The sequence below is a fragment of the Vitis vinifera genome, chromosome 10 (assembly GCF_030704535.1).
Source record: "Vitis vinifera cultivar Pinot Noir 40024 chromosome 10, ASM3070453v1".
Taxonomy (NCBI): domain Eukaryota; kingdom Viridiplantae; phylum Streptophyta; class Magnoliopsida; order Vitales; family Vitaceae; genus Vitis; species Vitis vinifera.
Genome location: NC_081814.1, coordinates 1,416,557 through 1,439,522, shown reverse-complemented (window position 1 = coordinate 1,439,522; position 22,966 = coordinate 1,416,557). Strand labels below are relative to the sequence as shown.

The window sequence follows — 22,966 nt, the reverse complement described above, 5'->3', positions numbered from 1 at the left end:
AGTTTAAAAAACCTTTCAAGTCACTAATATTGATAAGTACTAAAAATTAATGCGTATGGGAGGTGGTTGAAGAGTTGAATCATGGTTTGATGTTATATTTGATGTGACTCATTTTTAATTATAATTAATAATAAACTTTCATAAACATTCAAGTCCAATTAAATCTCACAAATAATTGATTTATAGGTATATAATAATAATAATAATAATAATAATAATAATAGAGCAAACCTTAAATCCAATTTAATATTTGTAATAATTGTAATTTATATTTGATATATAATAATATTTATTTTAAATGTTTTTCAATAATTTTAAAGAAAAAAATGAAAATATATCCCTATATATTATTCATTTTTCTAGAAAATAGATAATTTTTTATTTTATTTTATCCTAAACTGATTTTTACATTTACTATTTAAATTTCATATAAATACGTATAAAATAAAGTTAAAGAAATCATTAAGAGAAATTTTAATTCAACTCAACCCCAATTGAACCACGCACTCTACTTAGCCCAAACCTTATCCAAGCTCACCATCAGCTTGGAAAAATAAATTGAGTCCTCTTGGGGTTGAGCACATAGAAGCTATTGGGCCTCAACAAGGCCATTTAAGCATATTGTGGCCCGGGATAGCCCATACCGGCCCATCAACTCACACGGATTTTTGGGCCCAAGTCCTCATTTCACACGGTTTCAGAGTTAACTGTCAACCCGACCCTAATTTCCGACCCTAACGTAGAATAATAGCGGAGGAGATCGTTGGGTGCCATTGAATTTCGCATACAGTAGTCTCAGTGACTTCCGACTCGAGTGAGTGATCAACTTCATGGCTTCAGTGTGGAGACTCCTGAAGGCTGCTCAGTCATGGCGCCCGATTGTTTCTCCTAAAACCCTAACCCCTCCGCCGCTGCGTTTTCCTCCACGCTTCTGTCACAGTGAGCTTCTCTTTTCTCTTCTGGCTTTGATTCTTACTTTTGTGGGCTTTTGCTATAGATTTCATGAGTTTCGTGTTAGATGCCGACTTAGTTCAACCTTTTATGAAATAAAGACATAGTTAACTTCCAATTAACCTTTTAAATGTAAGGGAAAAAGAAAGATTGAGAAGAAAGAGCAGGGCAATTGTTGACTGTCCTATTGACTAATCTCATCTATAATCATTATCTTGTTACTGATGGATATGAAAAAATACCACTACAATTGGTGGACAAAGAAGAAGAATGAGTGGATATTAACATTGATAGAGAGAATAATATAACAATTAGATACAATTAATCACGGGTGATAGTGACAATAATATTGAAAATTATTTGATGAAACCATGAGAGAAAGCTGAATTTTGGAAGAGAGAAAAATGAATTAAATTAGAAACTATTAACAATGGCAAATAATTAATTTTATCATTATGAAGTTTATGCCTTTTTTATTATTGAATTTTCTTGTGACTTTATGGGTTTTTTTTTTTGGGGCAATTTTTTTATTATTTGTTTGTCTAAGTTGAGGCATATGTGTCGCCTCATTTGAGCAAAACACCAAATGACCGCCTTTAGCATATTAGATGAGAGTCCAGTTTAACAAATGATGTTCTTGAGCTAGACCTTCATGTGGTTTGAGATGATATTTGAGTTAAAAATCAATTTGGAGTAAAGTGAGCTGATGCTAGTTGGGAGGGTTGCTAATGTGGAGGAATTAGCTTCTGTTTTGAGCTGCAGGGTGGGGAAACCTCCTACTGACCTACTTGGGTCTACCTTTGGGAATTCCATATAAATCAACCAGGGTGTGGGATGTGGTCGAGGAGAGATTTCGAAGAAGGCTTGCTATGTGGAAGTGGCAATACCTCTCAAAAGTGGGAAAACTCACTGTGATTAAAAGTAGTTAAATCCTTTTACTCTTCCCAGGCAATTTGCAAAACTAGTGTGTTCCTTTCAGGCATTGTGTGGAACCCTTGGGTCCCAAAAAGGGTTAGCCTTTTTGCTTGGGAAGCTGTTTGGGGAAGAATTCTAACTTTGGATTAGCTAAAAAGGAGGAGTTGGTATGTACTAAGCAAGTGTTACTTGTGCAAAGGAGGGGAGGAATTAACAGATCATATGCTTCTTCACTGCCCCAAGGCAGCCATGCTTTGACAGCTTATTTTTGCTCTTTTTGGTGTTTAGTGGGTGATGCCTTCTTCAGTCAAGGATGTTATTCTTAGCTAGCATGGTGCTTTTGTAGGGAATCAAAGGAAGAAGGCATGGATAGCAGCTCCTTTGTGCTTATTTGGACCCTATGGAATGAGAGAAATCGAAGAACCTTTGATGATTCCAAATTGGTGGACCAATCTATTTTATGGTCCTTTATGTACATGTTTTTGGATTGGGTAAGGGTGCACATAGGTTTTAGCTTGTTGTCTTTATTTGATTTTATTATTGCTTGGGTTGCAAATAAGGTGAGGATGTTGTTTTTTGTGTATTCCTCCTCTTTTTGCCCTAGGTGCCTTGTATACATCTTGTATACTTTTGGGTGCCCTTCTTTAGGTGCTCTTAATACAATTGCTTTTGCCTAAAAAAAAAAAACTCACCATTTTCTTATCCAACTATATGGGTCTGACAGTGATATACTGACTATATTTTGTTCCATGTAAATTGATACTTCTATGCAGGGCCTTTTGAACAACAGATTAATCCCAGAATATCTGAAGCCCAGCTGCCTCCTGTATCGGTTTCTATAGTTCCATCAGTCCTAGTTGGTTTGTTTGGGTTTGGATTGCTTGAAATTGCTCATGCAGAGAGTGACCCGGTTTGTGTTATTATTTTTGTGGAGGTTTAATTGTGTTATATTTGGGTGCGAAGGCAATTTTTATATTCTTGTTCTTTTTTATCTTCAATTTGTTATCCTCCCTCTGGCTTTCAATCTGTTTCTCTCTTAGCTTGTATGTGTTCATACATATTTCACAATATATTTTTTTCACTATAAAACATCAAATGTGAAACATTTTCTGTTTCATGTAGATGAAAAAGTTATGTCCCATTGTAAAATTTTGCAAGCACTTACTCTATTACAGTTGCATTTTTTGAATTGATTATATATTGTGGATTTATATTTCTGCAGGGTGCTGATAAAACTCCTTTGCCCTCTCAATCAAGTCCTTCGCCATCTGAATCTCCTCCAAGTTACACAAATTTGGAGGAAAATGCCAGAAAATTACGAGATCGATTAGAAGAGTTAATTAGAACTAAAGGAATGAAATACGGTTCTTATCCACGTTTTACCGTTGCTCTTAAGGGCCAAAAGGTTATTACCATGAATTCTTCTAGAATGGTATTGAGATTATGCTTGATATATAGATTTGTTGGTGACTTCTGCTCTGTCCTTGGTAAAACTGAATGTCACTAATGATGAATATAGGCTTAATGTAAAATAACGCTATTGGCCGAAAACCTTCAAAATGATTATGGATTGTGACTGTAAATGGCCATGAATGGTATTTAATATTTTCTGCATTATTATGAAGGTTTCATTTATTTTTCATGTAGGTATCTTTTTCCAAGTCTAGTGTTGAGCCACAATATATAACAATCAATATCTTTTCTAGTTATTTGTCCTGCTCGAGTATTTTTAGTCTGACATCCCTATAATTATAACAGATTCATCTGCTTGCTAGATAATGGACAAGTAATCTAAATGCTCATGATTACCCCATGCAATGGTCACTGAACATGGACATTTGTTTAATTCAAGTTGATACATGAATATTTCACCTGTAAAGATAACAACTAGCATTCACTTGCTTCATTACTTCATTCCAGAGTACACTTTTTGGTGATCCATGATGCCTGGATGGCATGTAGGAACCTTGTGCTAAAGACACAACTGCCACTGGCATGGCTCCTTGGAGCTTATTTATGTACTCATTAGCAATGCAATTGCTCCATTAGGTCAGCTGGTGTGGGATGGGATCTCAGTCAAGAGATTGTAGGTTTGATGGGACCTAAGTATGCTTTTCTTTGAAGGCCTTCTTTTCAAGAAGCATAGATGTCTCTCATTGATTTCAAAATTAATTGTACAGTATTCTTAATTCTTTTCCTATGTTGCTGATAAGCCAGTGAAGTCGATCATCATCATTGTAAAGCAAGTGATTTTGATCATCACCATTATGGTTATTGAAAATAACCTGATATCTTTGTATTTTCCTTGGTTTCTTTTAAGGCATTTTGTCTTTCAGTCACTCTTATGATTATTAGGATGCATTTTCTCAATATATGTTATGTATGAGTACGCACTACTGGTTTTTTTTTTTGAAGAGACAAGTTTGTATGTTCTTTTCCATCAGTAGCCAGTATTTATTTTAATGTTTCCAAACTACTTCTAATAGGACCAGATGCTATGTTATAGGTCACGATCAAGTTCCAAATTCCTCCTACATGTGAAGTTCCATGCTTGATTGCAAAACTTGTTGCACAGCTTGGAATGAAAGTTGAAGAGCGTAGTGGTGGTTCCGACATGATAATGCGAGCTTGGGACAGGTTAGACTGAAGCATTAATTTTTAATTTTCGTCCATTCCCACTTCTGTACTCGGTTTGATTTTCAATCTATGTCTCTCCTTGGTGGTGATAGACACAGCTTGTTGTACTTGTATTTCTTGATAACTCTGCCCATGACTAACTATTTATGGTCTCTTTTATGCTATTTCAGTGGAATTGCTTGGCAACTAATGCTTAGTCGTCTGGGAAAACAAAATAAAACTGGAGCAGAACAGGTGCATTCACAGTATACAAATGCAAATGAGGGAGATCTCTGCATTCTCATATTTCAGTCGCTCATCAGTGCTGACAAAGCGGTTATTTTCCACTTCTTGCTGCCTATGACATGATTTTTCTTTGAGCCTTTATTATTCATTTGGTTGTGTTACTTATTGCTTGCATTAACAAATTTGTCAACCATTAGTTTTAATATCAATTAGATTAAATAATTACAGGAAATTGAGTTCATAAAGCAAGGAAGCTTCAGTCCTGAGGAGCTTGATGCCTTGGTTTCTGTGTTACAATTTGCTGGTGGAAGAGTGGAACAAAGCAAAACATTGGAAAGAAGACCAAGAGGAGATGCTCCTCAGATGCATTCTGCACAAAAATCAATTGCTAGTCTTGAGGCCATGGGAGTGAGAGTTTTTGGAGCTGATGAACCCCAAGGGGGTCTCTCTAAGAATGAGGTGTTGTGGGACAATATTGCTGGATATGACCAACAAAAACGGTATGTAAAATCCGAGATTAATAGCATTTCATTGTTATGTTTTGGTTATCTTCCAAGTTCTATGAAATACAAGCCTAAAATTCCATCATCATAAGGTGGCTTTGATTCTAATGTCTGGAGAAGGCAGAGAGCAAACAATGATGCAAATTTTGGTTCCCTCACTTTTTCCTTTTAAGAATAAAACTGAACATGGGATGTCCATGGCTGCATGTTGAAATAATTGACAAATATATGTGACAAGGGATGTAATTGACAACTATGTGGAATATAGAAAATATATAAAAAAAAATGGAAAAAAGGGAAGGGAAAAAACATGCTATACAATGTCTCTAATGATTCAGCATGAGAAAATAATATCCAGGTTGTTTTTAATTCAATTTATGAATAATTAAGTAATTACTTTATTTGTATGATACACATTGTTAACAGTATTTATAAATCATATTCTAGTGATTGGTAAGAAATATAGTGTTTTTAACTTCAGGTAGATCTACAGTGTTTTCCCTCTTTTCTTTTGACATCAGATTCACAGCACAAGGATGCATGGCACTTTTTTCTATATTAACATCTTACAGAATTTTAGTATATTGGCCATTTTGCTTTTCTCCTCAAATTTACTGCATGAGGCTTCTAAGCACTTTTTATTGTTTATTTTTGAGGGATTTTGTTTTATCGGACTCCTTGGGTACTTTTGTTTTGAACATATAGGAAACAATTAAAAGTGTACTTACATTTCTATCAATACTTCTTATAATTAGATTTGGATGGAAACTTTTGGACCTTAGTAATAGCTTTTGATTCATATTTGATGGTTTTTGCACTTTACAAGTGGAAATGACGGGTTATTTCTAATAAGTTATTGAAACATGTTTACATTTGAAGAGTTGGATTTAGCCAACAAAGTTTTTATACTTCTAATAGCTGTGTGTGTGTGTGTTTAAGGTTAAACTAGTTACTTTTGGGGAGCCTATATTTATAAGTATTTTGTGACTTTTTGAAATTCTTTACTTAAATAAGTTTGACTTCTTGACATTTTCTTCTGTTTATGCGTATATGAATGTGCATGTTCAGTTTGCATACATGCCTGCATTTCTACAGGAAAAAGCTAATGTACACTTGTCTTTTGCTGTTAATTCTGTAGACAAATAGAAGATGAGATAGTGTTTGCTCTGCATAGTCCTGATGTATATGATGATGTTGCTCGTGGGACCCGGCAGAAGTTTGAGTCAAACAGACCTCGAGCTGTTCTGTTTGAAGGCCCTCCAGGTTTGCCTTGTATTCCTGAATGGATTTGTTGATTTATTTATTTTTGGGATCAATACAGTTTGAAAATTCAAAGAATGCATTTGATGTATTGTTTGTTCATTATTCTATTGAGGGGGATTGGAAGTTTTATGTTCTTGCTCCATATTGTTGGGAAATTTACTTGTTGATTCTTGACTTCAATTCTTGTTTTTTCTTGTAAGTAATAGCATGCTTGGCATCCTTTCTTGAATCTAATTCAAGACTCTGGCAGCACATAATTTATGCCAAAAACATTCAAGATTTTTTATTATAATTTTATTTAGTTCATGAAATTTCAAGACATCATCTTGGCATGTTTGCTATTTGATGAACAATTATATTACGAGGAACCATTTAACTATTGAATTTGAATATAGTAAGAACCACTTTGTCTTGAGGTTAGATTTCTGCAACCACCAAGCAGAAGATGATGACAGGACGTAACCCATGGCTGGTACACACTTAAAACAAGGGATTGACAAATTGGCTTAGTTCTGGCCTCAGTCTAGCAATCTTTGGATTGAAGAAGAACCCAGCCTCATGCACAAGATTCAGTTAGGAGGAAGGATATAATTTAGTGCTTCTGTATTATTTGGTTTTTTGAATGGCCTTGCCTTTCATGTGTTCCTGTTACACTAAACTGATTGTTTTTGTTGCTTGACTTTTTGGTAAATTATTCTCACTATTATAATATATCCATATCAGAATGTTCATTGCTTAATATTATTATTAGTGAAGATAATTGTTTGTTTGCCCTTCATATTAGTATTGGGAACTATGGAACTTGAATAAAAGCAACAAGGGCAAACTTTAACTGCAAACTGTAGCTTGCCTTTCATTCTGCATAAAAACCTCAAGGTAATTCAGACTTTTGTTGGTTTTTGTATGGTGAGGCTTAACATGATGCAATGATGTTGATCATATGATTCTGTAAGCATTGCATACTGTTGTTTTGGAACTGTCTTTCATGCATTTGGAATTCAACTGGAGTGAAAATGGAGTCAATGCTTCTAGTTTTTGGCCCGGAGTTCAGTTTGTCTGAGAGGTTGCATAAGCTTACTCATAGTATATGTTTGCCTTCAGGTACAGGGAAGACGTCTTGTGCTCGTGTAATTGCTAATCAAGCAGTAAGCTACCGTGCACTTAAATGACAACCTCATTAGTTGTTTTATTTGTTTCATACTGAACCTTTATATTTTTTTTTTTTTTATCTTTATCAAATGCCACGTATATACACTTTCTATGTTTGACTGCTATTTTATGATGAACCTTGTTATGGAAATAGGATTGAAAATTTAAATTCTTGCTTGGGTCTGAAGGTTTTGTAATTTTCTTTGTTCAAATTCTTATCATTTGACTGAATATAGTTTTTGATCTATTAATTTTATATAACTGTTGTCCTAAGTTACTAGTTAGAAAAATCTTCAACTTGATGGTAGCATCATTGATTGATTAGCTTGGTAAATTTGGGATTTTTATGCAATGGCCAGATGCCTTTCTTTTTTTACAGGCATACAATTGCCAGATGCTATGATCTCCCTCTGGGAACTGCTTTTTACATGCCCTTATCTGAGATATTTTGTTCCTCTGCTGGGGTTTTGCCTTGGGAACCTTTTCAACGATCTTAGTGGTTACCTTTTGGGTCCTATTTACATATTCCTGCCTGGTCATATATTTTTGGTGCATTTTCATAATCTGAAGAAGACATCACTACTGACACTTGCCTTTAAAAAAGGAAAAACAAGGAAAAAAAAAGGGAACACGAACAATGCATGCTATTGTTGAACCTGCAATGAGTCCCCTGAATATGCAGCAAGCAGCATCTGTGCTTTTGTTCTGCAACTGCAAATAAGGCTAACATTGCATTGTGGGAATGCTTGCTGTATTTGTTGATGTGTGGATTTATGCAGAAAAAAGTATCGTGCTCCCTTAAAATCTTTAGCTTCCAAATAAAATAATTTCTTTGTTTGTGTATTTTCTGCATCTCTATAAGATTATTAGCATGTGTGGTTGACTGAAATACTTAATATGTGCTATTTCATGGCAGGGTGTGCCATTGGTTTACCTGCCACTGGAATCTATTATGTCAAAGTACTACGGTGAAAGTGAGCGCTTGCTAGGGAAAGTGTTTGTGCATGCCAATGAGTTCCCAGAAGGTGCCATTGTTTTTCTAGATGAGGTAATTGATGCAACTAATTCCTTCCCAGGGGTGTTTTCCAAAATTTATTGAAGAAACATCTATTTACCTTTAAGCCATTTCTTTTCTGAAAGATTTTTCATAATAGTGCAAGCGCTAGTCTTACATTCTACATGCAGTCGCATCAATTGAACTTTCTCAGTAATCTTGACTTCCGCTTAAAACTTCTACAGGTTGATTCTTTTGCTGTTTCTCGTAGTCGAGAAATGCATGAGGCTACCCGAAGAATTTTATCAGTGATATTGCGACAGGTGAATTGTACTTATATATACAGTTTTTATGAGCACTTTTTTAGGCTCATGGAATGGGACCTGAACCTTTTCATGGCCATCCTAACCCGGTTACCACTTGAGCCAGGCCTTAGGGGCTTTCAAATAATTATTTGAAACTCCATAGGAAAAGTGTTATTACGGTTCAATATGTATTTGTCTAGTACTACCCCCTGTCATCGAAATATCCTTTATGTTTGATTTCCAATTTGTACTGGAAAGCATTCAGTAGACCTTTACACAAAACAGATGTACACATGTTGGCTGGTTGTTCCCAGTTATTTACCTCAAATGCTGGAGACTGCATCTTAGATTTCCTTGCCTGTGAGCACCTGTTGTGCACAATTCCAAGCTCTCAGCGGTACAAAGAGAACTGGGATTTTTTGTAGCCATATTCTGCCAAGTTTTTGCAGACCATTCATCCAGTTTTTGTAGCTATGCATTTCCTTGTGTACCCAACTCTCATGTAAAATTAGGGATTAATTTCTTTTTTAAGGTTGATCTAGCTATTGTAGCGCCTTAAATAAAACTCGTTTTTTTTTTGTGTAGATTGATGGATTTGAGCAGGATAAAAAAGTGGTGGTAATTGCAGCAACAAATAGAAAGCAAGACCTTGATCCTGCTCTGATGAGGTATATAGATGAACATGTTTACGAGAATTGTATGCTGGTGGGGTGTTCTCTAACATGTTTGATGTGTCTTCATTCAGTCGGTTTGATTCGATGATCACCTTTGGCCTACCTGACAACCATGATCGTCAGAAAATAGCAGCTCAGTTTGCAAAGCATCTGACAGAGTCCGAATTAGTTGAATTTGCCACAGCAACAGAAGGGTAAGTTCCACAACAATAGATGAGGCCACCTAAATCCCTTACTCAAAAACCGGAACTGCTTGAATGAATAGAATTCACCGTTCTATTCCTAACCCATCATTTTTTTCTCATATGCAAATTTATTATGCTAGACTATTACTTTAATTGGGATGGGCGAATTTCTTACCCTACTATCGTCATGTATTGTATCCAGCATGTCTGGAAGGGATATCAGGGACATCTGTCAACAAGCAGAGCGGCATTGGGCATCGAAGGTAATGAGTAATGGCTATCTCTTTGATCTTTGCTTTCTTCATGCCGTAGTATTGGTAATAAACCCTAGTTGATCAATCCAATAGGTGATTCGAGGCCAAGCCCCAAAGGATGGAGACCAAGTGATTCTACCCCCCATCCAAGTGTATATTGAAAGTGCTAAAACCCGGGCGAATACTCTACTCAGCATTGCAGACCAGAAAACCGAAAAATCTAACCGTAATCAGACGCAGCCCCAGTTAGCCTTCAGCTGAATATGGTACATCAGAGGCCAGGTGGGTGTGTAGTTGGATTCATATAATAACAACCAAACATGATAGGTTTGGTTTTCCATTGATCTATAGATAAATTCATACAAGCGACTGAAAAAGAAATTGATATTGAGAAGTTAGTTGAAATGTGTTTGAGATCATATCTGATAATAATTGGACTGCCATTGTAGGCTAAGTGTTCAAAATATAGGTACATTTCATAGTTTGAACTTAAATGTTTCGAACCTCAAGAGATCAGAGGAGCAAGTTGCACTGCAGTAAACTCAGGAGCAGACCTCCTTCCCTGCATTTGACTCAGCGAATGAAAAATAGTTAGTGACTCGGCCGAGTTACGGGCTCAACCACTTTCTAGACAGAGCGGCATTCGGGAGCTTACCTTTCGGAGATCGATGGATCATCTTCTTCTCCACGCTTTCGTTTCCGGCTCGGACTCCGCGAGACGAGCGATGCGATCTGCAGCTGAGTCTGCAACAGCATCTGAGTCATCTCCGCCTCGGATTCCAGCCGCCGCTTTTCCGCTTCGAGCCGGAACGCCTCCCTCGCCTTGAGCATCTCCATCTCCGCCAGCTCCATCCTCGCCAGCGACTCCGAGAAAACTCGGAAGCTCGCGGCTAGATCCGCCAGCCGCTTCGATTCGTCGGCGGAGTCGCAGCTCTCCGAAGTGGAACCGAGGGGAATTGTGGAGTCTCTGTTGTCACTGTCGACGGTGACGGGCGTGTCGGGAGGGTGGGCGCCGGATAAGAAGCCGGCGTCAAAGGCGTACTTTAGACGCTTGTCGCCGGTGCCTGAGCCTCGGTTGGGTTGGATTGGACCGTCCATTAGTGGGTGGAGAGTGGAGTGGTAGGGTCGGAGCTTCTGGTATATGGCTTTACGCCATAGGGAAGTTTACTGTGGGACTTCCGGTGACTCACTCTCCACTGTCTTTAATCCAATAAATTATTATGGTTCCGGCGTATTGTGAGATTTAGTTGGTTAAAAAGGTCCAATTAATGAAATTAAATGAAATCTAAAAATATTGAAAAAGTATCATTAAATTCGAGGTTGTAGTCAAACCCAAATTCAATTATTAATTATTACTTATTGACTTTAAGAAGTTACCATTTTTGTGATAAAATCTAGGAATTATATTTCAAAATATTTCTATTAAAAGTAAAGATATTTTTCGTATGTTAAAAAATATTTAATTACGTACTAATCTACCCTTGGTTTTTAAGATTTGTATTTTTTTTAAAAAAAAAACAAAATTAGCTGCTTTTCAAGAGATAAATCATGAGTATTATAAAAATAAATAAAAATTTCAAATTGAAAGGTAATTTGAAAAAAAAAATTGAAAATATTACTTGCTTTTGAAGAGACAAATTATGAGTTTTAGTTGCTTAGGTTTTCTTTGACATCAGCAAATTGAAAAAAAAAAATATTTAAGAAAAGTTTTAGAGGTAATTTTGGTTGCATTGAAAGTTACCTCTTCAATATATTACAGATATTATATGCTATTAAGTTCGCCGATCCATATTACTTATAAGTCGTAATGTGCCCTACGATAACCGTCTCCTGTCCTTCTACCGATGGCAAATCCACCTAGGTTGATGCTTTATTGATTATTTCTAAATTACATTGATTTATCATAAAGATTTCATTTCAATTGGATTTTGGTTATTCACCATGCATGAGGATCCCCATTGTACATTCATGGTTGAATGATTAAAGTGCCCAACTTATAATTGGGGAATTCCTACTAGATGCATGCCAATGAGACCCTCTAATAAATCTATTGGAATTGACTCCATATCTATGGAATCTCATTATATACATAACAAATTTATGTGGTATATTCATATTATAACATATGAACAGTAAAAACTAGTATTCTTATTGAGATTAAAATTCACCAAGATGCGTTTAGCATTTCCTCTAGGCACCTTTGAAAGGGAGGGAAGTTGTTTATTTAAGATATAATTTGCATAATTTTCAAATTAATCATACTTTAAAATAAAATTTTGAATTTATAATATTCTGAAAGAACTTTTTTCCACATGAAATGTAATTAAAAAACACCTTCCATATGGTTTTTCACATAGAAAATTACAAAAGACACATTCCATATAGTGTTTTATATAGGTTAAAAAACAAGTTTCAATATAAACCCTTTGTTTTTTTTTTTTTAATTTATATATATATACATACATACAGAAAATAACTTTTTCTATGAAAATTATTATTCCAAAAAACAATTTTGGTGCAAATTGATTTTGTATGAAATTATCATAGAAATATATTTTTTTCTTTTTAAAAAAATACTGAAATTATCTTTTAAAAAAACAATTTCCTACCTCAAAATCTATATAAAAGACATTTAAGATGATTTCCATCGTGGAATGTAACTACATTTAAAATAATAATAATAATAATAATTATACTTACATAAAAAGTATTTTGTTAAATATACCTTTAATATAAATTCAATTTTTATTTTTATTTTAATACATGTTTAATATAGAAACATTACCAAAATCATTTGTAAATTCCTCGATACATTTACCACTTTCCCTTTCTAAGAATTTTTTTTCCCAACTTAGTGAAGATGCTAAAAAGAAAAGCCGAGAAGCTTGGGTTTTTTGTGAGGTGTAACAATCAAATGATTATGAAATAGAGTGACCCATATGGTTTGTAAAGCCTATTTAATTTTCTATTTGTAGAATAATTTAAATTATCCCATGATTAGATGAAGAGAGCAACAGATGTGGATGATGATTAGATCAAAAGAACGACGGGTTAGATGTGGATGATGATGATTGGTTAGAAGTTAGAACATGGATGATGATTCCTTTCATAACTTTTATGTTTTAAATATTAAAAGGATATTTAGAATTTTATAAGATTCTCTTTTTTTTTTAAAAAAAAGAAAAGAAAAGAAAAACAAATGAGTTAATATTAATTATTAATCTTTGGGTTTAGAGATTGGATAGAATTATTATTATTATTATTATTATTATTATTATGCAATTGAATTTATATTTGGAAATTTCATTTTAAAAATGTTTTTATAATAAATTAATATAATTTCAGTATTTTAATACTTTTTTAATTTAGAAGACACGTTTAATAAGTTTTGAATTAAAAATAATTTTTTGAAAATACCTTTCTAAATGTGTTTTTTAAAAAATAGTTGAAAATATAAAGAATATTTTAAGATTTTTACGTTACAAATATGGGCAATATACTTTTACGAAGATATTTTTTTAAATAATTCTAAAAATTTATTTTTAAAATATATATTTTTTCAAATTAATGAATTTATTCTGTAGTTCTCTTTTTGAAATATGAAGTTGAGAGTTTGAAAATTGTTTCCTTTTAAAATCATAGAATATAATTTTTTTTCTGAACAAAAATATTCTCTATTCCATCTAAAATATTTTTAAAAAGTTTAAAAATAAAATATCAGAAAAAAAAAAAAATAAAAAAAAAAAATATATATATATATATATATATATATATATATATATATATATATAAACTTTGGTAGCTTGGAATATAGTCTGAAGCATAAAGGTTAAACCCCAGATCGCATCACATACTCTTCGCTATTATCTTCTCTGAGTCTTCTATGGCTTCCCGGGATAAGAAATCGTCGAAGCCCTCCAGTAGTCGTGGCATTCGAACCCTCTCCGATTTGAATCGTCCGACTGCTCCGGACTCCGACAGCGACTCCGATGGCCCTCAGGAGTACTACACCGGTGGCGAGAAGAGGTTTCTTTTTAGCCCTAGTTTTTTCCCTCTCTCTATGTGGATTTTTTGTTTTCCTGTTTGGTGGCTGAGAAATTGAAGGAAACGAAAAAAAATATTAATTTTATTTATTTATTTATTGTGGGTTAGGTTTTTCATGGTTGCCTGTTTGGTTGAGTTGAGATGATGTTTACCTTTTTTGGGGATAATTGTTTTGTCAGCAACCAAACGGTGGTGCATGAAGAAGAAAAAGGCCCGAATTTTTTTACCTTGGGATTGAGATTTTAGAGAAAAAAGGTTCAGGTTGTGGTTCTAAATCCTGGGGGTTTGATTGCAAGGTGCTTCTTTTGGCGATCACCCATTAACTTTTCTTTCCAAATTGAATTAATTCTTATGGTAAAGATTGAAGAGTATTTCATTCACTCATCTCTAACCACAATCAGGATGGTAACTTCGTTTTGGACTGCTTTTCCACCCAAATTGTGTATAATCCATAATCACTTGTGCTTTCCCCAACAGAATTACTGTAGATTTAATATACAATTGATGACATGGACTTTTTCCTATGTTTTGTTGCATTGGTCATATCTAACAGTTCACAGAAGGTTGATTGTATTGAAATTTTGAGTTGTGATTCTCCATGGACCTAAAAGTCAAGTTTTGGTTGTTTATAAGTTTATGGCTGTTGGATATTGTTACCCTTGCATAAGCTCCTCGTGAAAGCATATGTTGGAGTGTAGTAATGCAAAGCACTTTTGTTGGATCTGTAATTGATGGGGAAATTTTTAACTTGAAAACTTTTGAAATCTTGATGACTGATGATCAAATTAGTTTTATTGAACTTTGGTGATTGGTCCTGAAGCCTTTTTTTTGCTGAATTTAGATTTATCTTTGTTGACATGATTTGTATGCTCAAGTTCCATGAGACTGGTATTATGACTTAAACCAGCTTCTCAATTAGAGTGGACTGAAGTTTTGCTATCATTTTGAAGTGCCAGGGTTGAGAAGAAGTCTCGTAACGCTACATGTTCAATGTATGCTTCGAAAGAGTTCTTTTCCCTTTTTCTTTTTCTCTGTTCGGTGGAGGAAAAGAAAGGGGGAGAGAGAGAGAGACACCCTTCCCTCCCCCCCTTATTGATTAGGGGAAAAACTAATGCCCTTGTGTTGGGAGTTGGGGGGTGTTGGTTTGGTTGATGTTTTTATGCATTGGTTGCTAGGGCTTTTGGGGATTAGTTCATGTTTTTATCTCTTATGCACCTTGCTTCTTGTGTGTTAATAACTATTCGTTATCTTGCCTTTTCAATTAGGATTTAATACAGGTTCAGGTCTCTCCATTTCCAGCCAAAAAAGGAAAAAGAACCTTAGTGTAAAATCAGAATTTCATTATATATATTTGATTTGCCACTCATCCTGTTAAATCTTTTGCTAAATTCTTATTCCATAGGAATTGAATTCCAGAATTTTGGGTTTCACTGGTTGTATTAGGATTCCAATGGACAAAGTGATTGTACCTACTTTGGAAGTATGTTACGTGATGAGATAAAACTGGGGAAGGGGGGAGGAAACTGTCTGTTTTATGTGATTTCTGTCAGGTGACTTACAAGGGATCGTATTCTGGAGTTAAGTTGCATTCATTAAGAATCCCAGCAATGACATCCCAACATGTTTTTGAAATGCAAAATATAGTGGAAAAAGCAGAATTGAGGTCAAAATGCTATGCCAAAATAAGTACCTTTGCCATCTCTTGCTTTTTGGCCAACCACCCTTACCTTTAAATCAAAGATTGGGCATGGGAACAGTAGACCTAGGTCAGTCAGGCAGGAGGCTTTGAACCTAGAAAAAGAAAGGCCGAGGGAGATATAGACTTAAAGAATGCATTTTACCTTGGAGTTGAGGAAAGTTACATGGTGAGACTGCTTGGATGTTTTATTCAGATGGTGTGCTGCTGCTAAGAATTTAATTGGTGGTCATCTGCCTCCTAGTTAAAACATGTTGAGAATAGTGAAAGAAAGGGGAAACATCAACAAATGGTTGTTGGAGCTAGTCAAGAATACATGGAAGTGTAATGGTTTAAATGATGTAGCTGGTGGTTGGACTGTTGCATGAAGAATGACAATCATGAATTTTATGGGAGTGAAATTAAGGGTGCAAATATCTTGTATAGTAAGATAGTTGTTAAAGGCACACCTAGGCCCAAGGCCCACTAATTGCCCTACTGTGGTGCTTCTCCTGGCAAAGGGCATGCCTTATTGAGGAAGCACACCTTGTCTATGTTTTTATTTCTTCTATTTAAGCTCACTGCAGAGCAGCACTAGTTTCCACTATTTTTTATTTTATTTTTTTAATTTAACTTAACATATTTGGTGAAACTAGAGCCAAATTTACAGTATTTTATGAAATTGCGCATGTACCCTAGCTTGTGCCTCACTTCATGCAAGCATGCGCCTTGGATTGCATCATGCCCCTATTCCAAGGGGTAGGGAGATAATTGTACCTTTGTGAACTGTACCTTCCATGCATTCTGTTGGTTCACAATTGTCTTTTCTGGGGAGATTTCTAGTGGTTGAAACTGCATTTCATACTTATTTTGGATATTTTGTGCAGCTTTTTGGAATTCTAACAAGTTGTGTATTTACTTTATCTTCCTTCTATTTCAATGAAGAAATTAGAGGTAAAATGAAAGTTTTGCTGATATGGCAGCTCTAATATTTTTATGCATTCTGGTTGGTCAATAATTCTTTCTTCTGGATAGATTTTAATGTTCTAAACTTTATTGCAACCTTGTCTTGGATATTTTATGCAGCTTTGTGGAATTCCTAACCGGTTATTTTTTTTGCAATAGATTCTCCTGCTTTTACTTGTATAAAGAAATTAGAAGTAACAAAACCTTCCCTTGGGATTGGAACTCTAGTTTCTGCATTATTTTAACTATTATTTCAAAACACCCCAAATGATTTCACTCGGAGTTGGCACTAACTTGTTGATCCTAATTGACACACATTCTATTGGTCCACAAATCGTTAGTCAAGGTGAGCCAGTAATGAGCTCAGACCATGAACTAGTAATTCTGCTATTTGGTATCCGTTACATGTCATGAGTCAAGTATGCATACGTCAGATAGTCTATTTGTCACCATGGTTCCCTTTTACGAGTTATTCTTAGACTGATGAAGTGCAAGTTGAAATCCTTGAATAAACATTGATTGAGGCATGCTCCATTCTCTCTGTCTTCTTGGTGCAAGAAGCCGCTGCCACTTAAAATTTCTGTATTTTCCTTTTTGTTTTCCAAATTCTATGAAACTGTACTTTAAAATCAGTTTTCGTTGTAAGAAGCTTAAGTATGGCTAATACACACAAGAGCATTGAAGACAGTACTCTTTCTCTATATACATCAATCTAGAGAGGTGTTTCTTATTGGAATGCCCAAATTTCTACATGTAACAAGGGTATTAGATTATATGTTGGCCTCATTATTATTTACATTTCTTGCTAAGCTGAGTTAAATAGTCCCACAGCTTATTGAATTAGTGATCTCTGTCCTTAATTTTTTCATTATATGTACTAACTTATGTCATCTTTACATTTCAGCTCTTATTAATCAAATGTTAATATTATATTAACAAATGAATGATGATTGACTAACATTAGTAATAATAACGTCTGCAGTGGGATGCTAGTCCAAGACCCTTCAAAGGGTAATGATGTGGATGCAATTTTCAATCAAGCTAGGCAATTGGGAGCAGTGGAAGGCCCCATGATAAATCCTTCATCAAGCTCAAGAAGCTTTACTGGGACTGGAAGATTACTTTCTGGGGAATTAGTACCAACTGCTCCTCAACAGCCTGAGACTGTTATTCACAACATTGTCTTTTGGAGTAATGGCTTCACAGTGAATGATGGTCCCTTGAGGAGGTTAGATGATCCTGAAAATGCATCTTTCCTAGAGGTAATGGTAATTCAATTCCATCCCTGAAAAAGGTAAAGGAAAATGCTGATAAAAAGATGAAAATCAGAAGCACCAAACAAGGTGCTGCAACAGAGCAGAATGACAGGGTTTTGTCCTTGTGCTTTGTATTGTAAAATGTAGAGTATGAAATAAATGCTGCATTTCATTTCTCCTTCCATGTTATACCATAATTTGTTTTAAAAATCTTTTATTAGCCTTCATTTTCTAGATACACCTTAAGTTCCTGCACATATATTTTTCCCTTCATTTTCATTCCAACTTTCTGCAACAACTAAACTAACTCAGGCATTATGGCTTGGTGTTGATCTTAATAGTTTGTTACATCTAAATGCAGAGCATCAGAAAGTCAGAGTGTCCAAAAGAGCTTGAGCCTGCAGATAGGAGGTCCTCTGTTCATGTCAACCTCATAAGGAGGGATGAGAACTGCCCCGTGAGTCCTCTATTTTTATATATTGACTTGTTGCATTTCTCATGTTCATGATCGTTTGTCACTACCCATAGCGGTCAGAAAATTTACCTGTATACCTAGTAAGGTTATTACAGTGAAATTCTATTTAATATGAAACTAGTTTATATCCTTAGAACTCATTTGAGTACTTTTCAATGTGTTCTAAACCTGTCGGAATCTACAATCTTGTAGATGATTTGAATTCTACCAACAGCCTGTATCACATATCCTTTTTCTAATATTTCAGTTTCTTGCAGGAATCAGAAAAGACCCGGGTTCCATTTCAGGGGGTGGGACGAACTTTAGGAAGCAGCAGTGCAGCTCCAGAACCCGAGCCCACTGTTGCTCCCACTCCTCTCAATACCGCTCCATCTCCTAACATGGGACTGATCGTGGATGAAGCATTGCCATCAACCTCGATCCAGCTCAGGTTGTCTGATGGAACCCGCATGATTGCTCACTTCAACTACCACCATACCATCACCGACATCCGTGCCTTCATCGAAGCATCTAGGCCTGGTGGTTCCACAAATTACCAGCTGCAGATGATGGGATTCCCTCCCAAGCAACTCAACGATCCAATGCAGACAATAGAGCAGGCCGGCCTCGCCAACTCAGTCGTTATCCAGAAATACTAACTCTGGGCTGCATTACTGTACTAAAAACCTTGGACCAGTCTCAAAAGGATATTGATGAAGGTAAGAATACACTGATTATATGGTACCATTTGGGAGATTTTCTGGTACTTGTTTATGAAGTTTTTAGTACGAGGCCTGCCTCTTATGACAATTAAATTTCAAAAAAATAAAAAAATTATATATAATTTCAGTAGTGATCATTTTGTGGTGTTGTCTTGTTGAAAGATCAGGTTCTCTCAATTTATATATGCATGGATTTTGAGATTTCATCAGTTGAAATTATTCTAAACCTGCCCAGATCAGGTTTAAATTTGAAAACGATGGGCATGGTTGCTGATTATTATTATCAAAATATTTTATAAAATACTACTAATTGCAAAAAATGGTTTTGCTCTAATAGCTTTTATTATTATTATTATTGTTAAATTCCTAACACTAATTAACTTGATGGGCCAAGAAAATTAATTTGCATGGGTATGAGTCTTTGACTTGTACATGTAATTTAATGTACGAGTCAATTAGTTAGTCGTTAGTGGATCACCTTAAGTTATGTTTGGTTTTTGAAAAAAATTTTAAAAGAAGAGAAAAAAATATTAAGTTTTTTTTTTTAAATATTTAAATGTCATTAAAGAATATAAAGAAAAATGGAAAAGGGAAAGGAAAATGATGAAAGGTTTTTCTTCTCTTCATTTTCCTCAAATAATGAAAGCTTAAGAAAGTGTATTTTCTAATAATTTAGTTTTCTTTTCCTCAATTTTCTATGGTAATGTTTCTTTCTATCATCTTTCCTTTAAACTTTATGGGTACGAAATGTATCCTTAGTTGGTCACAAATTTCTTAATTTTAATCAACTTCCTATATTCTATGCCAACATGATATGTCAAATTGGAGCATGATTTCCTAAAAGATTGTTACCTATTACACAAATTATTTAATAAAAATTAATTATGTTAAAAAAATGCTTTAGAAAACCTAATTTTGTAAGAAATTTCAAAGCATTTTAAACTAGTTTTTTTTTTAAAAAAAAAAAATAATAATATTGTTTTATTTTATGGTGAAGGAGAGCTTGGTGTCACCAACTTGGTTGTCTCTTAAGCAATTGTACAAAGCTTAGACAACTCAAGATGTTTGAAGTTGTTAAATCAACCTTCCTTGAACTTTGCTTATTATGTTGAGATGAGCTGAACGAGAATACTTTGGTCTCGAATATGATACTTAGTGCATCACCTCTTCTTGTCAACCAATTTTTTCATCTTTTTAGTGGCTTTATATGAGTGGGCTATGACCACCCGTGCTTGTCATCCCTTAGCTATTTGAAATTTGTCAAACTCTTCTCAATGTAGCTTGTCCTCAAGGTGTGAGGAGTTAATGGTTGTTGTCTTGTAGCCAACTCGAATGAGCTCCTATTTTTCACTTCATTCCTTTGTAGGTTGTAAGAGAATTGTCCTACATTTAGAAACTTAGTTCAATCTCTGTATTTGGCACTCATAAAGTGCCTTAAGTGCAGCTCTTGTAAGGCATTCGCCCTCTCTGTTTTTCCATCTATCTATGGATGAAAACTAGTAAAACAGTGAATCTCTAACCTTATCGTCTTGAAAAGCTTCATCCAAAACTTTCTAGGGAAGCACAAGTCATGGACATTGATAATGTACCTTGACAACCCATAATACTTTTCCATATTGAAGGAACAACTTTGTTTTCTTCTCCACATTGCAATTTATAGGGTCTACTATGAATGTTACATACTTAGAGCACCAATCCACCACCACAATGATTGAGTCATAGCATTTTGACTTAGGCAACTCAATAAAAAAATCCAAGGTGAAGCTTTCCCATGGTCACTTGGGCGTGGATCTAATAGTCTTCTAGGTAATTGTTGTTCCACCTAATCTTATTGGCACACAAGACAAGTCTTAATATAGGTCTACATTGACAAACCTTTAGTGCTACCATAGAGTAACAATATCAAGAAGTTAGAGAACTGTGATATGAATCTTGGTAGTCTTGTGAAACTAGGGTTTGGTTAATCTTAGTTTTGATGATGATAAAATAAGGTTTGAAATTAATGATTTATTCTAAGTGTACTTAGACAAGAAGATTTCAAAGTGATAATCACAAAGATAAATTAAGTTGAAAGAAAATTAAGAAGAATGAGAAAACCTCAAAGAGAATATCAATTCAAGACTATTTCTCTGGGATTTCTTTATAAGGTTGTTGGTGCATTAAGGTCATACACTTCATTTTTACTTAAGCAACTAAAATTATCCAAGTATTAAATTGTTTTGAATTCTTTTATAAATTGGATTAAAAAAATTTTGATTTGAGAAAATACCCTAAGTTTTAATATAGTTAAAATATTTTTAAAAGTTTTTTAAACATTGAGGAACTATTAGTTGAGGTTTCTCAACCTTGATTTGATCTTAAATATATGTTTTCAATGTAACCGATTAAGGTACAAGGGAAATAGTTGAGTTGATTAGGCTCAATTGATTAAGGGAGTAAAAATGCCTAAAATTGGTAGAACCTTATTTCAATTAGTTTAGGTTAAGCTTCGATCAATTTAGGCTAAGCCTCAATAGATCGAGGCTAAACCTCAACTGGTTGAGTCGATTAAATAATGGTAGCACCAACCTAAGCCCAAAAGATTTTAATATTTGATTATGGGCTTGGGCTTAAAATAAGTAAATAAATAATTAAAAATTAAAAATTAAAAATACAAGTAAAGTAAATAAATAATTAATAATTAAAATATAAATACTAGACTCACATTCTGAACAACCATTTCTAAACTCCGAAACGCGTTTTAAAGTTGTGGGGATCCCTTTGGATCAAAAGCGAACAATATCAACACGATTGGATGTAGATCGTTACAACCACCCCCTAATTCAAACCGATCTTGGAAAGCATCTCAATTCTCATTAATTATACCTTTAACCAATCATTCATTCCATTATTGAGTTCAATTTCCCATTGTTTCCTTATAAACCTTAACCCTAGGTTTTCATGCTTGACACCCTAAGAAAACTCTTTAATCTCTCATGGGTGTGTTTTCACAAGCACAATTCATTAAAGAAAGATAAAGAACCATTCTTGAAAATTAAGGAAATAAAAAATAATATATTAATTAATAATAATGAAAAAGAGAACAAACCAATATCCTAACTTCATCTTCTTCTCTCCAATCTAAAAACAATCAAAACTCTTTAGAAAACCTAAAAATTGAGTTTTTATAGTTTCCACAAAACAACCTAACACATGACATGTTCCTATTGACCACTTATTTTAAAAATAATTACCTAAAAATGACTAAAAATAAAAAATAAAATCACGATGTCTAGTCGTGTGAGACCCACTTAAGGCAGATGAAGTGCCTAATATGTAATTCCTGAAGTAGAGGAGGTGAAACATCAATGTCATAGTATGTGATTTCAAAATTGAGGCAATTTTGAAATGGATTTCGAATTTATATATAAGTTGAATTTCAAAATGGTCATTTACCTTTGCGTAGTTGTTTTCAAACGAGCATAACTTATTCGTTTTAGTTCCGATTTATACATTATTTAAAGCGTTAGACTTTTGACTTCCCGAACTTTGAAACGATATATAACTTACCCAAAATTGACCATGGAAAGTACTCTAAATTTTACCTTAAAAGTCAAAGTATGTACTATTGCTATATTTTAAGTTCCAAATTTCCATGTGAACTTGATTACATTTGCTTCAAACCTTTTCCATTATGGTTGCTTGCCCCATATTTCACTCAACATCCATTGCTAGTATTTCATGCCTATGAGTTACTCATCACACCCTTACTTGGAATCTTCATGGTTCATAAGTCTCAAGTCTCTTAATTATGC

General features: G+C 34.5%; 3 protein-coding genes across 3 annotated transcripts; 2 read left to right on the top strand and 1 right to left on the bottom strand.

Annotated features, from left to right (window-relative positions):
* Positions 1 to 690: 690 nt before the first annotated feature.
* On the top strand, positions 691 to 10,549 carry LOC100255588 (uncharacterized). Its single transcript, XM_002267306.5, has 14 exons — positions 691 to 939; positions 2,640 to 2,776; positions 3,089 to 3,271; positions 4,373 to 4,503; positions 4,674 to 4,818; positions 4,957 to 5,228; positions 6,370 to 6,494; positions 7,596 to 7,639; positions 8,560 to 8,691; positions 8,883 to 8,960; positions 9,528 to 9,610; positions 9,688 to 9,810; positions 10,004 to 10,064; positions 10,149 to 10,549. Exons 1-14 carry the CDS (start codon positions 831 to 833, stop codon positions 10,314 to 10,316), a joined length of 1,791 nt encoding a protein of 596 aa, XP_002267342.3. The 5' UTR covers positions 691 to 830; the 3' UTR covers positions 10,317 to 10,549.
* Positions 10,426 to 11,350, bottom strand: LOC100854678 (uncharacterized protein At4g22160). The gene is made up of 2 exons (XM_003634806.4): positions 10,711 to 11,350; positions 10,426 to 10,617 (listed from the first exon to the last, which is right to left on the bottom strand). Exons 1-2 carry the CDS (start codon positions 11,151 to 11,153, stop codon positions 10,569 to 10,571), a joined length of 492 nt encoding a protein of 163 aa, XP_003634854.1. The 5' UTR covers positions 11,154 to 11,350; the 3' UTR covers positions 10,426 to 10,568.
* Positions 11,351 to 13,854: 2,504 nt separating this feature from the next.
* LOC100262315 (plant UBX domain-containing protein 4) lies at positions 13,855 to 19,309 on the top strand. Its single transcript, XM_002272030.5, has 4 exons — positions 13,855 to 14,081; positions 17,723 to 18,002; positions 18,358 to 18,453; positions 18,729 to 19,309. The coding sequence occupies exons 1-4, from the start codon at positions 13,939 to 13,941 to the stop codon at positions 19,107 to 19,109; spliced, it is 900 nt and encodes a 299-aa protein (XP_002272066.1). The 5' UTR covers positions 13,855 to 13,938; the 3' UTR covers positions 19,110 to 19,309.
* The last annotated feature ends 3,657 nt before the right edge of the window (positions 19,310 to 22,966 follow it).